The 14,995-nt window shown below is 35.7% G+C and overlaps 2 protein-coding genes across 6 annotated transcripts; both read right to left on the reverse strand.

The window, feature by feature from the left end:
• Nucleotides 1-567: 567 nt before the first annotated feature.
• LOC139847565 (uncharacterized) lies at nucleotides 568-5,228 on the reverse strand. 5 transcript variants are annotated; one of them, XM_071837253.1, is made up of 10 exons: nucleotides 4,608-5,228; nucleotides 3,819-4,196; nucleotides 3,552-3,710; nucleotides 3,342-3,428; nucleotides 3,049-3,135; nucleotides 1,984-2,076; nucleotides 1,617-1,760; nucleotides 1,413-1,520; nucleotides 988-1,039; nucleotides 568-883 (listed from the first exon to the last, which is right to left on the reverse strand). In XM_071837253.1, exons 2-10 carry the CDS (start codon nucleotides 4,164-4,166, stop codon nucleotides 855-857), a joined length of 1,107 nt encoding a protein of 368 aa, XP_071693354.1. In that variant the 5' UTR covers nucleotides 4,167-4,196; nucleotides 4,608-5,228; the 3' UTR covers nucleotides 568-854. The 5 variants fall into 5 exon arrangements, with proteins under 5 accessions (XP_071693354.1, XP_071693356.1, XP_071693355.1 ...); XM_071837255.1 differs by having other exon boundaries at nucleotides 3,819-4,036; nucleotides 4,608-5,021; XM_071837254.1 differs by having other exon boundaries at nucleotides 3,819-4,131; nucleotides 4,608-5,021.
• Nucleotides 5,229-8,246: 3,018 nt separating this feature from the next.
• Nucleotides 8,247-9,277, reverse strand: LOC139850281 (protein PLASTID REDOX INSENSITIVE 2, chloroplastic). Its single transcript, XM_071839870.1, has 3 exons — nucleotides 8,986-9,277; nucleotides 8,771-8,866; nucleotides 8,247-8,642 (listed from the first exon to the last, which is right to left on the reverse strand). The coding sequence occupies exons 1-3, from the start codon at nucleotides 9,223-9,225 to the stop codon at nucleotides 8,457-8,459; spliced, it is 522 nt and encodes a 173-aa protein (XP_071695971.1). The 5' UTR covers nucleotides 9,226-9,277; the 3' UTR covers nucleotides 8,247-8,456.
• Between the last annotated feature and the right edge of the window lie 5,718 nt (nucleotides 9,278-14,995).

Here is a 14,995-nt window from a genome sequence, read left to right on the forward strand (position 1 = left end):
TAGTCTTTTCAGATGACACTGGTTACACAAATGGGTACCAACTGTACAAGGAAAAACATCAAGAACAGATACATGTTCCGTTCGTTCTCTTGAAAAGGAAAGTTGAGAACTACCTACAACTTCACAGTTTTTGTAATCAAGCGTACAAGATTATTACTTATGCAAGAACAAAAATCATATTGATACTATCATTTTCATAGTGTCTTATTAATATTATTTTTTTATTTTTCTATTTATTTTCTATTTATTTTTATTATTTTTAAAAATTTTCCTATTTTTTTTTACCAAAGGTTCTCTTGAAAGCAATATCTTTATCCGTCGAACAGAGAAAAAGTTTCTCTACTCTTGGAGTGTTTCACTCCAGGCGAGGAAATGACTATTCTTTATTCTAGAATAATGATTGTCTAGATCTCACCTCCCCATACCCCACACATATGGTATTGGGTTTTGTTGTTGTAAAAATGATATAACCTGTACCTTAAACTTACAATTAAACATAACCTATGACCCCGTCTATTGGCATAGAAAAGGCTCAAGTTTCAGTAACTTCAACAAGTAAATTTCTGTACCCCACGGGTTTCACAACGTTTTACAACTTGTAACGCACTCAAAAAACTTAATAAACCATCATTCGAACCCCTTGGCAGACTGATTAAAATTAAAGCCCAAAAAAGTTCATAATTGATTTAACAATAAGCTCAATAATACTCCTAATTAACTTTCAAAAAAACAAAAAAATGAACGAGCATAATTATCCTGGTTGTTTGTTTGCCATTAAATTAGAAGGGATAATCAAAAATTTGTAGACCCGATGACAATGAACCTGAATTTGGTTTCGTTTTCCTTCATAAACGTTATGTATTGATTTCCTGAATCTGACCATCTGCAGCATCATGGGCATGTTATTGTAAGATAAGTCAACAATTATAAAGGTGGCAAAATGGGTAAGTTTTCTTGAGTATTTGAATAAGGGACAAGAAGTCACACCTGCAAGATCCACAGCATAGTTTGCTTGAGTATCTGCATCTGCGTTCAAGTCCTACACGAAATTTAAAAGAAAAATAAATATAAAATGGTTCCACATATGAAAGTTACTAGTCCCTATTACCTATTTTTACATAAAATTGCATAGAAATAAGATAATAATGTTGGTCTGGTTCAAAATACAATGCATAACCAAATGTTGCAAAATTGCATACATTAATATGACAAGTTATTTCAAAATACTATTCAGAAACATTAACATAAGTATCTTGAAATGTTTTAATTTGTTTAACATCAACTTGTCATTCATATCATAACACTCTAGTAATATTGTATTTGGCCCAAAATAAGACTTGGTTGTAATTTTTTATAATCAATGAATATTAAAACCACATAATAATAAAAGCATTTGAAGTGTGTAACTGTACCCTTAAAACGTGATCAATCTGGAAACCAACAAACTTATCCTTTAGTCTCTTTGCTTCTTCGTACCACTTGATAATGTTCTGATTTTTAACCTTCCATAGACCTTGAACCTGAACCATAATTTAACAAAAAATAAGAATAATCATAAAAAGAACAAAAGCCATAAGCAAATATTGATCCAGTGTGTATATGAACAAAAACGATACCTGCATGCAAACCAATTTTGAATCGCCTAGAACTCGAATACTTGTAAACCCTTTGCTAAGAGCAACTTTCAACCCTAGAATCATAGCTCGATATTCAGCAACATTATTCGTTGCTATACCTAAACCTTCACGCAACCTACAAATCTACAAAACCAAGTTATAGCTATTGAGTATCATAAAAGACAAAGGAAAAAAACAATATTTTTTTTGGGACCATCAGAAAAAGAAAGAAAAAAAAAAAACAATTTTCTTTTGGTACATCAGAAAAAGAAATAAAAAAAAAAAAAAAAAACATTTTTTTGGAACTGCAGAAAAAGAAAAAAAAAAGAAAAAAAAAACCCAATTAAAATGAAAATTAGGTGTGTACCACACTTCCATCATCAGTGCGTAGAACAGCGCCTGCCCCCGCTTGTCCAGGGTTTCCTTTAGACGCACCATCGAACTCAAGAATACAAGTGCGCTGTAATATAAATACGCATGAATATTGTGACTTCTAGAAAAAGGAATACAAAAACAGGAAGTCATCTACTGGAATAATTTAGCAACTGAATGGGAAAGTAGTGTAATAATCGTGGGGTCAATCTCGTGACAATAAAGTACATGTAGCATGATGTAAATGTTAGGTAACAGGTCATAATAGGCACAGATGGAAACAGGTTTTTTCTAGAATGAATTGGGCAAGATTGACTCACAATCATAAGTAAATGGGTTGTAATTGCCACTCAGCTTTATTCAGTGACTGATATACGACTATTGCAATAGAAAGGTTGTAGACATGAAACAGGTATTGCCATTGTATTGATGATTCTTGGTTGATACTTAAAGTTGCAGTAGAAATTAGATCTCGATACACCAACAACATGACATCCTAAAGCATCTCCTATAATTTTAACTTAAAAACACAAAACTGAAATGCAGTTTGAAAAGCATTTTACTTCTTATGTGATGCCAAAATAGATAATCTAAAACGCAACAGAAAAACTGGAACCATGTGCAGATGATATGAGATGCATATGCATGCAAGCCCCACTAAAAACTCGGACAATGAATAAACAACAAGAGGGTTCACTTTCAGCTAGGATGTTTGGTTACAGAAAATTCGCATGCAAACATTAGGGTGTTGTTTGTTTTCCCGTCCTTATTATGTCTTATGTCTGCGGACACGCAGACGTTTTGATTGCAGACAGTTTGTTTTTCTGAAGACATAAGATAAAATTATGTCTTATTATGTCTGCAGCCTCGCAGACTTAGAAATGTGCTTCTAAGTGCTGCAGACAGAATTAAGTTATGTTGCAGACCTAAAAACAAACAGTCTTCAATATTCAGCATACAGACCTTCAGACCACATCTTCTTTACAGACATGATCCGCAGATATTCAGACAAAAACATCTTAAAAAACAAACAGCACCCTGTATCATCATCATTACTCACATTACCAGTTACAGCTTGATTTGCAGGATGTTCCAACTTAGCATGCTTCCTTGCAGGAACATCTGATATAGGTGTCAAAAAGGCTTCCTGCAAGTAATTTACAAAACACCATTAGATAACAAACAACAGAGACAGAGGCGAAGACGCTATATTTCCAAAAAAAATAAAAATAAATAAAAGATACAATAAAATTTACTTCTTGTTCAGAAACACCTATAGTTATAAAACAAAAATTTTTAGTTACGAAAATGGTAACACACACCACAGTTGTTAATCTGATACAATAAGCTTACCCCAGTTTGCAATCCCAAAACTTCCTGAGACGTTCTCTTTGATAAATGACTGCTCGACTGTTCTCCTAAGGCAAAATGTGGTGGCTGCTAATAAAAAGATAATTTACATAGGTTACTAATCAACAAAAAGAAGCAAACTTAGAAATTTATATATTAGGGTCTAATATAAATAGTTCTATACGAAATTCACGTTTAATGATTTTATCTTACCTGATAAGGACAAGCAACGAGATTTCCAAATAGTTCTTCGGTTAAATCTGCAGCCCTAATCGAATAAAGTGCATTTTTAAGCCCACATGATGTCATACATTCTTCGGCTTCTTTAGGCATGGTGTAGCCTTTATACACACTAACAGGAGGATCACATACCTATCAGAATCACACAAAAATATGTGAACTGTTAATTTTTGTGATCTGTTAAAACAAACAAAGTCATAAATTAAGAAATTAGAGAAATGATCAGATGCAATAATATACCGATGATCCAACTTGAGCTTGACAATCACTTAATGTCTTGTAAACACCAACAAGATCCCCTTTACGTACAACAAAGAAAGCGTTCTTCTCTTCACTCATCATTTTCTCCATTTTAGATTCTGAACTTTTCGTCTTAGATTTGCGAACACGACGGGTAGTTGTATTAGTAGAGTAACAATGACGAGTAACACGAAACCTCGTTACAAAGAATCCGTTTTCTGCAGTGATGAATGTAGTATGATGATCAATTTTTCTACTTTGTCTGAGTCCATTAGATAAACATCTGGCAGTGGCAACAAGATTGATATTTGTCCTTGCAAATAAAGCCGCATTAAATAACGAATTCATCACACAAAGTCCTCTCCCAGACTTACAACTCTGTAACAATAAATTCTTCTTCATCACCAATAACTTAGCATTTTATGCTCTTTTTTATCTTTATTTTGTAATTATATGATCTTCAGCAAATCATGGTGAAGAAACCCTTTTTTGTTATGGTAAACAACTAAACATTACTCCGTATCTCTTTTCATGATTATTTCTATTGATTACATAATCCTCAGCTAATCATTATGATGTTAACATTTTTTATGCTATCACAAACAGCTAAATACTCACTTTATGATTGTATATTTTATTTTTGTGATTACATAATCCTCAGCAAACCATTATAAAGTTAACAATTCTTTGTTAGACAAATGAATACCTAATTAGCATAAATACAGTATAAGTGTGACATAATAGAGTACAAATTAAGATGAAAATATGTTGAATGGAAAATAATACTACCTGTTTTAATTCTTCAATCCCGCCGACGACTGAGGGCGGAGTGGGAGAGAAGTCTCCGGCGAACGGCGATGCTGGAGGGAACGGAGGTTTAGTGCGCAATCGGTTACTGAAGTGAAACTGAAAAGCAAGGGTTTAATTTAGGGTTTAGGGAGGGCGATGCATGAATTTTCAAAAATTAGTAGATTTAAAGAAAACTTATTTGCTTAATTTGTTTTTTGCAAGCAATAAACAATGCTACTACGAAAGCTTCATAGAGATTAGTTTATGAAATCTCACTTTTCTTGCACTAAATTAGGATTTATATTTGGGAAAGGAATGAGATAATATTTTTATATATGTTTATGTATTTTTGAGTTCAAATAAATACCAGAGAATAAAGAAATTAATAATTTGCAATTAATTCTTGTCATCTTTCAAATTTAGAAGTTAAGTAATACTCCTTAATTAAGTAATAAATCAACTATGTGTAAAATTAAGAAAAAATTTCATTCCTCACTACTGAACTTTACATCAACTTTGACTCTATGCCCTTTTTCTTTTTTTTTGTGCATTCCTCGTCCCTAATATATCGGAAATCTACATCCCTCGTCCTCCCGTCTATTTTCTGTCTATTTTGCCGTTACCCTCCTATCACGTGCAGAGCATGTGAGGGTAAAAAGGTCATTAAATTACAGGACAAGGAGCGTAATTATGTCTTCTTCCTCAATATTCAATTTAGTACCGAATTATAAATCATAAGCCCTAATAAAATCAAATTCATACTTCTTCTTCCATAAATTACGCAAGAATCAAAATGAATATGTACACTAAACATAATGGATTCAATTGCACAACAAAAAATTCAAAGATTAGAAGAAAAATAAATTAAATAAATAATAAGGAGTAATAATAAGATAATAAGTACTGATATTATCCAGCATCCATTGCCATCCCATATTCAGATCAGAGGGTTATTGATTGATAAAAGTTAGGGACTAAAGAACAAAATGGGGAAAATGATTTGAGTAGCATGAAATTAAAGCATCCATTGCCATCAACTATTTGAATTAAAGCATGAAATTAAAGCATCCATTGCCATCAATTGTTTTTGCAATGAAGAACACCAAAAGTAAAAGTTCGATTCAGTTGATTTCAGGATGTGATTCCTTCACGAAATATGTCGCAAATCCTTCCAATAACACTCGTGAATCATCAAATGCAGCTGAAACAACATCTACGTCATCAATTCGAAGAGCTTTGACTTTTATGAAAAGTCAACCTGATTGGAATTCTCGATTAAATGTTGAAATTGATTCAAATTGAATTCTTACGAAGCTTTTATAGGTATTTAGAAACTTGTATCAATGATTAATTTGTCATGAAAACAGTTAAATCGATCCAGAGAGCTTAAAACTTGATGTTTTAGGTCGAACGATGAACATGAAGATAAAATGATATCGATTGGAGATGAATTTGTGTGTTGTTAATGCTGTGAGATGATGAAGGTTATATTCGATGATAATGAACAGATGATGATACGAGACGTTGAAGATGAAGATTGAGAATCGATGAAGATAAAGATCAATTTGTACAGTACAAGTTTAGGAGAGAGAAAAGATGGATTCGGTACTGTAGAAGTCAGAAGTCAGATGGATAAAAAAAATGAATTATTTGTTTTTAACAAAGACAAAAATACCCTCACATGATCTTTACGTGATATGTGTTAACGGAAAAATAGACAGAAAGTAGACGGGAGGAGGAGGGATATAGATTTTTGATACATTAGGGACGAGGAATGCACAAAAAAAAAGAAAAATGACAGGGAGTCAAAGTTGATGTAAAGTTCAGGGACGGGGAATGAAATTTTGTCTAAAATTAATCTACTAGGGTTCGACTCGATAGTGAACTCGAGTGAATTGTGTACCGAGTTTGACAGAGGTTACACATTGCTTGAAGTTGTGTAGTGAGCATGAGTTGTGTAATGAGCTGTACTAAGCCTGAGTTGTGTGCTCAGCTTAACAATCAATTTATAGTTGAAATGTTGAGCCCACGTGACATATCTATAATGTATGCACAATGTCAAGTGCAGCGCATACATGTTGCCACGGCCTGAAGAGGTTACACATTGTTTGCAGCCTCATAGCATCATCCGCACCGTTGAACGGCTACAAACCCTTGATGGTATTGACCACGCTTATAGAAATCTGGTTGAGAACGGTATCATATGATACGATGATACCGTATACCGAATATAAAAGACATATAAAAGACATCGTTTATGGAAATATGGCTGAGACTAGGGATGGCAATGGATCGGATATGGATCGGATGATGCCATATCCACATCCATATCCATTTAATTTTTGTTCATCCATATCCATATCCATATCCATTTAATTTCAGTTCATCCGTCCATATCCATATCCGATGGATTAAGCGGGTTAATGGATATTCATTGGATATCGAATGAAATGTTAATCTAACGACTATTTTATCAATTTAATATAGATTATAACAAATGTAAATATTTAAAATTTTATGTTTTTGATTTGTTACATATGTTTCGATTGAAATTTTCGTCGATTGTGATTTTAAATGAGCAAAATACACTATAATATAAGTAAATATACGTTTAAACTAATCTAAATATTTAACTTTGAATATTATTAGTAGAAATTTAATAATTGTGACTATCATAACCCTTATTTTCGTTAAAGTTTTAAGAATTTGTAGGTTATATGTATATTTATATCCATATGTAGATGTATATGCATATATTTTAGTACGTATATATGTATATATAAATGTATTTCGGGTAGTAATGGATATATCCGCGGATGAAAAATTGTCATTCATATCCGATCCACGAAATATTTAGATCATCCACATCCATATCCGTATCCATTAATCGTCCATTTACAGCATCCATATCCATTATAAATGGATCGGATCGGGTGAATGTCCATGAATGGAACATCCATTGCCATCCCTAGTTGAGACAGGTATCCGTATGATACGAATATTGTATACTAAATACAAAAGACATCTTCTCACAACTTATATATCCCGGATAGGGACGTCACATTCTGTGGGGATCAAGATATGATCAAAACAGATGGCTAATACTTATTGAAGTTTTATAACTTGACATGGAATGAATTAGCGATCGGTTTATTTTATTATGCATATATAGTATATAGTATAAGTATATAGTGTAATAGATAAAAAATAATGTTATTAGTTACATACTCCGTATGATGGTAGAGTTTGGAAAAATAAATGTCTTTAGATAAACATTAGAATGTCACAAATGAGGTGGCTGATGAATCAATCAATATCAAAAGGATTGATACCAAAACAGCAAGTCAGCAACAACAATCGTGTCCACTACAACGCATTAAAATCTGCTAAGATCACTTAATTGGCGAACAAAATTTATAAACTTCTCTTGTGACACAGCAGATTAAGACTAAACTCTTTACTTTTCCAAAATTGTCACTACATATGAACTGCAAATCCTCGTGTTACCAGGATTGACAATCGAATGATAGTCGTGTGCCACATAAGTTTAGCTGATTTCTACGCTGGACCGACAATTAAGCTTGGAGTCACCTCCTTAAGTTAGAAAGGGAGGATTTAAAATGATTGAATATAAAAACATACAGCAACAAAACTTGATCTATTATACAAATTACATGTTCTGTGACATCTATCTAGTAGAGAATACAACATAACACTATTCTACCATGACATCTTGCAGACATTTGATACCTTAACGAGATTAATCTAAACACTAGAAGTGAACAGCTAATCCAATGCACTCAAAGATCACAATCGTTGGTGTACGTCTGTACGATTTTTGGTTATAAGCTATTCACCATTCCATTCTTTCCAGTCTTTATCGACGTGATCTTGAGCCCATTTAACTGCAGCACGAGCAGCTTGTGGCCCTCCAGGTAATTCGCTCTCGTTTATAGTATCAGCCATTTCCCAAAATGGATCAACCATAAGCGTCCCCGGCCCACCATATTCCTCATTCATGAACTTTGCAAAGATCTATTCACATCATTTTGTCATACACCCAACACAAATTCAAGCACTTTCAGAATTTAGAAACAATGATACCAATATGAATGCAAAAATCAAGAAAATCGACACTTGAAGATTAAATTTTTTGTGTATACCTCAGTACATATATCAACCACTTCATCAAGAGACTCTTCAAATACATCTTTTTTAGATAGTTTCTCGATGAGATGATCCCTAAATTTCTCAGTCTCCTAAACCATCCAAAATTCACAGAGGCATTATAACAAACACATAGAGGGCATACCACATAAATCAATAACCTGGAAATATAAAATAAAATTAGTAAAATAATTGATGATGGTAATCTTACCGATTCAGCGAATTCTGGAATTGGGTCTGGAAATTTGTATTCAGCAGCTTTAACAACTAGGATTTTAGGGTTTCTTCCTAAAGGGTTTATGGAGAACCTAAAGGAACTTTTATGGAGATTGGATCTTTTATAAGAAGTGGTAATCTGGTAACGCAAAATGGGAATTGAAACATAATTTAAAGAAGATGAAAATGAGAATGGAACTGTTGAAGAAATTATTAGAGAAGAAGCAGACGCCATCACTATCTGTATATTATCCAAAATAAACACAACATACTGAAGGTACAAGAGGATAATATGTTTGGGTTTTATCAGGGTTTACCAAATTACGTAAATACTCCTATACGTTTGGTTGGGGCGATTTTATCTTTGAATCGCGAGACGGGGTCGAAATGGTCGGGTCCTAAAAAGTCGAGACTTTCTAGACGAGATCGAGATGGGGATCGAGACGGACGTTGACCAAAGTTGACTTTTAAATATATAAGTATATAAATGTATATATGTGTACATATTTTAAAGCCAAAAACTTTAATTAACTAATTTGTACCATTAATCGCTATCAACGCTAATATAATATAGAAAATTCAAACTAAAATACGACAAATTTGACCGATTTTACCTACTTTCTGGTTTTTTCGAATTTTGAGAGACTTTGACCTGATTTTTTTCAACTTTGACCTGAATTTTAACCGTTGACTGTCATATTAAACGGTGTTCTTCGAGACGGAACGGGCTAGTCACCAAAACGTCGCAACGGCTCGAGACGGGGTGTTTTGCAACACTGCTTTGAACTGAATTTTTTTTTTTTTTGATAGTTATTGGGATCACTTAAGGGAGACTAAACCACTCATTGCGATCATCTCCCGTTTCGACTATGTTGATGCAGCGATAATAACACCGTCTTCATCGCTGCCCAGGAGGAAACCTTGAAACCGATCCAAGGGCACGACCAAGGAAAACTTCTCTCCCCTTTACCCCCCAAACGATATGAGAAATGTGTCATGAGTGGATACTTCATGGCAGAGATGAAATTATGTTTTTAATATGTAGACAACGGGGGTCGAACTCCTGACCTCCCCTAAAGGAGGCAGGCCACCAACCGTTGTACCACATAACAACTTTTTGAACTGAAATTGTCTAGTGTCTATTACATTCATACTTTGATTATGTGGGGTGATATTCGCATATCATTTTTTCTTTATCTTTACACACATAACGTATATGTAGCGACCCCGACAAATCGTCAAATGACGGCGTCATCTACGTATGGTCCCATTACATGGTCGTAAGTCTTTATAACAAAGTTTGACCGAAAAGTATGTCGCATTCATTTCATAAATAAGGGTGTTTCAAAGTTTACAAAAGTAGTTTCCACAACAAGTACATAACAATGTTTAAAGTTTGTGTAAAACACATGCGACACGATTAAAAGTAGTCAAAAGACGCTCCACGTATGCAAGTATACTCGACATCCAATGCAAGTATCAAATAGTATGAGCGGAAGCATGTATCACCTAAGTTCAAGGACCTGAGAAAAACATAGAGAATCTGTCAACGAAAACGTTGGTGAAATCATAGGTTTAAATAAGTAAATGAGTAATAGTAAGTTGAACCACAAGATTTGCAACATCGATAAAGCCATAGTACATTCTAAAAGTTAATATTCACGAGCACCCAATTATCAAAGCTTAACGTTCCGTCCGTTGAATACCCCATCAATTAGTGCTAGAACAACACTGTTCCCGAAAATATATTTCATTCGTAAACGGTAGCGAACCGTTTGAATGAGGGTTTGTCAAACCCATATGGCCATATAACATAAGTTCTCGCTTACACCATCTGATGTAACTAATGATAATCGGATTGAGGATTTTCGTTCTAAACTCGTATGTAGAATGTTTGTTTTCCCGTTCTTGTGTTCACTTAGTTCAAAAGTATCGTTTATGTTTTCTCATCCCAAAAGTAAGTTAAAAGTGTAAAAGTGGGACTATGATCTCACCTTGAGTGCACGAGTAGTAAAGTACTTCAACAAGTAAACGTGTGCAAAGAACAATGCTAGTCTTGACCTAAACAATAGGTTGTATCAATAACGGTAAACACGATAGGTCAAAGATGTTCAATTAGTCCTATGGCTCGTTACGACTCGATTATTTAGCATGTGAAATCAAATTGCCAAGTTTCATGCAAGATACAAGTATATAAATAAGTTAGGAAGGTTGCATAATCATTTGGTTAAGTTTGACAAAAAGTCAAACTTTGGTCGGTCAAAGTCAACGAAAGTCAACACGTTCGGGTCGGGTTCCGAACTATTTTTCTAATCTTAGAAATCATATATGAGCATGTTGGCCAAGTTACATGTTAATCGGAGGTGCGTAGCATGCCAAACATTATTCGAAAATTGACCAAATTGGACAGAATCTGTCCAGGCCATTCGGCGCGCCGCGCGGGGGGTATGGCGCGCCGCGCCACCCTGCTGCTTCAGCTATTTTTCTGCTTTTTAATTATGCACGAACCAAAACCAATTCTAACACAATTCTTGACCCGCAAACACTTATAACGCCTATCATACATCGTTGGAAAGGTAATTTGACGAAGAATGCAACTAAACACATATCATCAATCAAACTTGTACTTAAAACAACCAAAAACCGTAATTAAACATTCATAATCAAAGTTTAAGTTCCAAAAACGCATTTTATGATTCGGGCAACCAATTTACATGTATGTTATGCCGTTTCGAAGGTAATCCAACACACATTGCAACAAAACACTTAACAACAATATCTCATAGCATTTGACGCATCAAAAGTTCATGTAAAGCTCATCAAACCCTAATCCAAAATCACAAATTCAACAATCTTGCATATGAAACTAATCCATGTCAACCTACATACCAATTTGAAGCTAGTGATGTTAGGAACACAATTAAAACATCAACTTTTAACATCTAACAACATATGATCATCCAAAATTCAAGAACAACACACCAAAATTCAAGTTCATGCTAGTTACACTAAAACAACGAGATCGAGCATATAAATCATATATTCGTGTTAGACTTGAGCCATAGACACTAATTAACACTTTTATAAGTTAAAAACATCAAGAACACAAAATCTAGTGATTTTAGAAAGTTACCCAAAATTGATGAAATCGGTATGGAAACGAAGAGGAGATCACGAGGAGTTCAAATATGCAATTTGTTTTGATCGAATCCTTCTTGAACGAATTTGGATGATGATTGAAGGTTTGAGGGTTTTGAGAGAAAAAGGTGAAGTATTATTTTTGGGGAGGTGATAGAATGAATGGAGAGGAAAGAGTTGACTAGTTGACCTAGTCATCTCTTTCTCCATTTGGCAACTTTAGTCCCTCAACTTAGGAAACGGGTACGGGAATTACCTAAACGAGATAATTCAAACGCGTATTAACGAGATGTGTTATAAACATATAACGGAACTTAAATAGTTAAATGGAAAAGTAAATGGAAAAAGGCGGGATGTTACATTACCTACACCTTAAAAGAAATTTCGTCCCGAAATTTAAGTAGGCGTAGTAGTCGTTGTTTCTTCCTCGAGATCTCGCGTTTCCGAATTCACGAATAGATGAGGATACTTCCTTTGCATTTGATCTTGTCTTTCCCAAGTAAACTCGGGTCCTCTTTTGGCATTCCAACGAACCTTGACAATCGGGATTCGGCTTTGTTTCAATGTCTTGACGGAGGTGTCCACAATTTCAACCGGTTCCTCCACAAAATGAAGTTTGTCATCAATGGTAAGCTCCTCGAGAGGAATGACGATATCGGGTTCGGCAAGACACTTTTTCAAGTTGGATACATGGAAAGTAGGATGAACGGAGCTCAATTGAGGCGGAAGATCTAAACGATAAGCAACGGTTCCAATACGCTCCAAGATTTCGAAAGGACCAATATACCGCGGATTTAGCTTCCCGCGTTTCCCAAAACGGATTACACCCTTCCAAGGTGCGACTTTTAACATTACTCGGTCACCGATTTGAAATTCAAGATCGTTGCGTCGTTTGTCGGTATAGCTCTTTTGACGACTTCGGGCCGTCCTAAGCCTATCTCGGATTTGAACGATTTTCTCGGTGGTTTCGTGAATGAGTTCGGGTCCGGTGATTTGCACGTCGCCTACCTCGGCCCAACAAAGAGGTGAACGACATTTGCGGCCATATAGCGCTTCAAAAGGTGCGGCTTTAATACTCGCGTGATAACTATTGTTGTAAGAGAACTCGGCGAGAGGTAAGTGCTTGTCCCAAGCTTTTCCGAAATCAACCACGCAAGCTCGTAACATGTCCTCTAAGGTTTGAATTGTACGTTCGCTTTGTCCATCGGTTTGAGGATGATATGCGGTGCTCATGTCTAAACGCGTTCCCAACGCTTCTTGCAATGTACGCCAAAATCTAGAAACGAAACGGCCATCTCGGTCGGAGATAATCGATAATGGTACACCGTGTCGGGCTACGATCTCCTTAATGTAAAGTTGTGCAAGTTTCTCCATTTTGTCCGTTTCTTTCATGGCAAGGAAGTGTGCGGATTTGGTGAGACGGTCAACAATAACCCAAATGGTATCATAACCGCCCGTCGTTTTTGGTAGTTTTGTGATAAAATCCATCGTTATCCTTTCCCACTTCCATTGCGGGATTTCGGGTTGTTGAAGTAGTCCGGACGGTCTTTGGTGTTCGGCTTTGACCTTGGAACATGTCAAACACTTGGAAACATAAGTAGCTACGTCCCTTTTGATGTTCGGCCACCAATATAGTTGTTTAAGGTCGTGGTACATCTTATTGGCACCGGGGTGAATCGAGTATCGTGACTTATGGGCTTCATCTAAAATAAGGCTTCGTAGGTCCCCATAACTAGGCACCCAAATTCTTCCGGCGAAATATCGGAGTCCGGTTTCTTTAACTTCGAATCGAGAGGTGAGGACGTTCAAGTGTTCGAGAGAGATGTTTTCATCCTTAAGAGCCTCATCTTGGGCTACCCGAATTTGGCTATTAAGGTTGGTGTGAATGGTGATGTTTAAAGCTCGGACACGGAGAGGCACCACTCTTTCTTTTCGACTTAAGGCATCGGCTACTACATTTGCCTTCCCGGGATGGTAACGAAGCTCGCAATCGTAATCGTTCAAAGTTTCAATCCACCGTCGTTGTCTCATGTTTAGTTGCTTTTGATCGAAAATGTGTTGGAGACTTTTGTGGTCGGTAAAGATAGTACTCTTGGTTCCATAAAGATAGTGTCTCCACATTTTAAGTGCAAAGACAACGGCTCCGAGTTCGAGATCATGTGTCGTATAGTTTCGTTCATGAATTTTAAGTTGTCGAGAAGCATAAGCAATGACTTTCGTTCGTTGCATCAATACACACCCAAAACCATGTTTTGAAGCATCGCAATATACAACAAAGTCATCATTGCCTTCGGGAAGTGACAAGATAGGAGCGGTGGTTAGCTTTGTTTTCAAGATTTGGAATGCGGATTCATGTTCGGTCGCCCAAATGAATTTCTTTCCCTTGTGAGTCAAGGCGGTTAGAGGACGTGCAACCAAAGAGAAATTTTCGATGAATCTACGATAGTACCCGGCGAGACCCAAAAATTGACGAATGTGAGTAGGAGTAGTAGGAGTCTCCCATTTGCTAATGGCTTCGATTTTCGATGGATCGACTTTAATACCTTGGTCACTTACAACATGACCAAGAAATTGAACTTCCTTTAACCAAAATTCACACTTGGAGAATTTGGCATAGAGTTGTTCTTGTCTTAAAAGTTCAAGCACAAGTCGGAGATGTTGTTCGTGCTCTTCTTCATTTTTAGAATAGATCAATATGTCATCGATGAACACAATAACGAATTTATCGAGATACGGTTTGCACACGCGGTTCATAAGATCCATGAATACCGCCGGTGCGTTAGTGAGACCAAATGGCATGACAAGGAATTCATAACTACCATAACGAGTTCGGAAAGCGGTTTTGGAGACATCTTCCCCCTTAACCC

This window comes from Rutidosis leptorrhynchoides, chromosome 5 (assembly GCF_046630445.1).
Source record: "Rutidosis leptorrhynchoides isolate AG116_Rl617_1_P2 chromosome 5, CSIRO_AGI_Rlap_v1, whole genome shotgun sequence".
NCBI classification, from domain to species: domain Eukaryota; kingdom Viridiplantae; phylum Streptophyta; class Magnoliopsida; order Asterales; family Asteraceae; genus Rutidosis; species Rutidosis leptorrhynchoides.

Excerpts from the sequence above, each read along its gene's own strand:
- LOC139847565 (XM_071837251.1), bottom strand. The coding sequence starts at position 4,220 with ATGAAGAAGAATTTATTGTTACAGAGTTGTAAGTCTGGGAGAGGACTT. Across the intron at positions 3,711-3,818 it reads AAGCTCAAGTTGGATCATCG|GTATGTGATCCTCCTGTTAG; the intron begins GTATATTATTGC and ends TGATTCTGATAG. Across the intron at positions 2,077-3,048 it reads ATCAAGCTGTAACTGGTAAT|CGCACTTGTATTCTTGAGTT; the intron begins GTGAGTAATGAT and ends TTTATATTACAG.
- LOC139850281 (XM_071839870.1), bottom strand. The coding sequence starts at position 9,225 with ATGGCGTCTGCTTCTTCTCTAATAATTTCTTCAACAGTTCCATTCTCA. Across the intron at positions 8,867-8,985 it reads TTCCAGAATTCGCTGAATCG|GAGACTGAGAAATTTAGGGA; the intron begins GTAAGATTACCA and ends TGGATGGTTTAG. Across the intron at positions 8,643-8,770 it reads TGGTTGATATATGTACTGAG|ATCTTTGCAAAGTTCATGAA; the intron begins GTATACACAAAA and ends TGATGTGAATAG.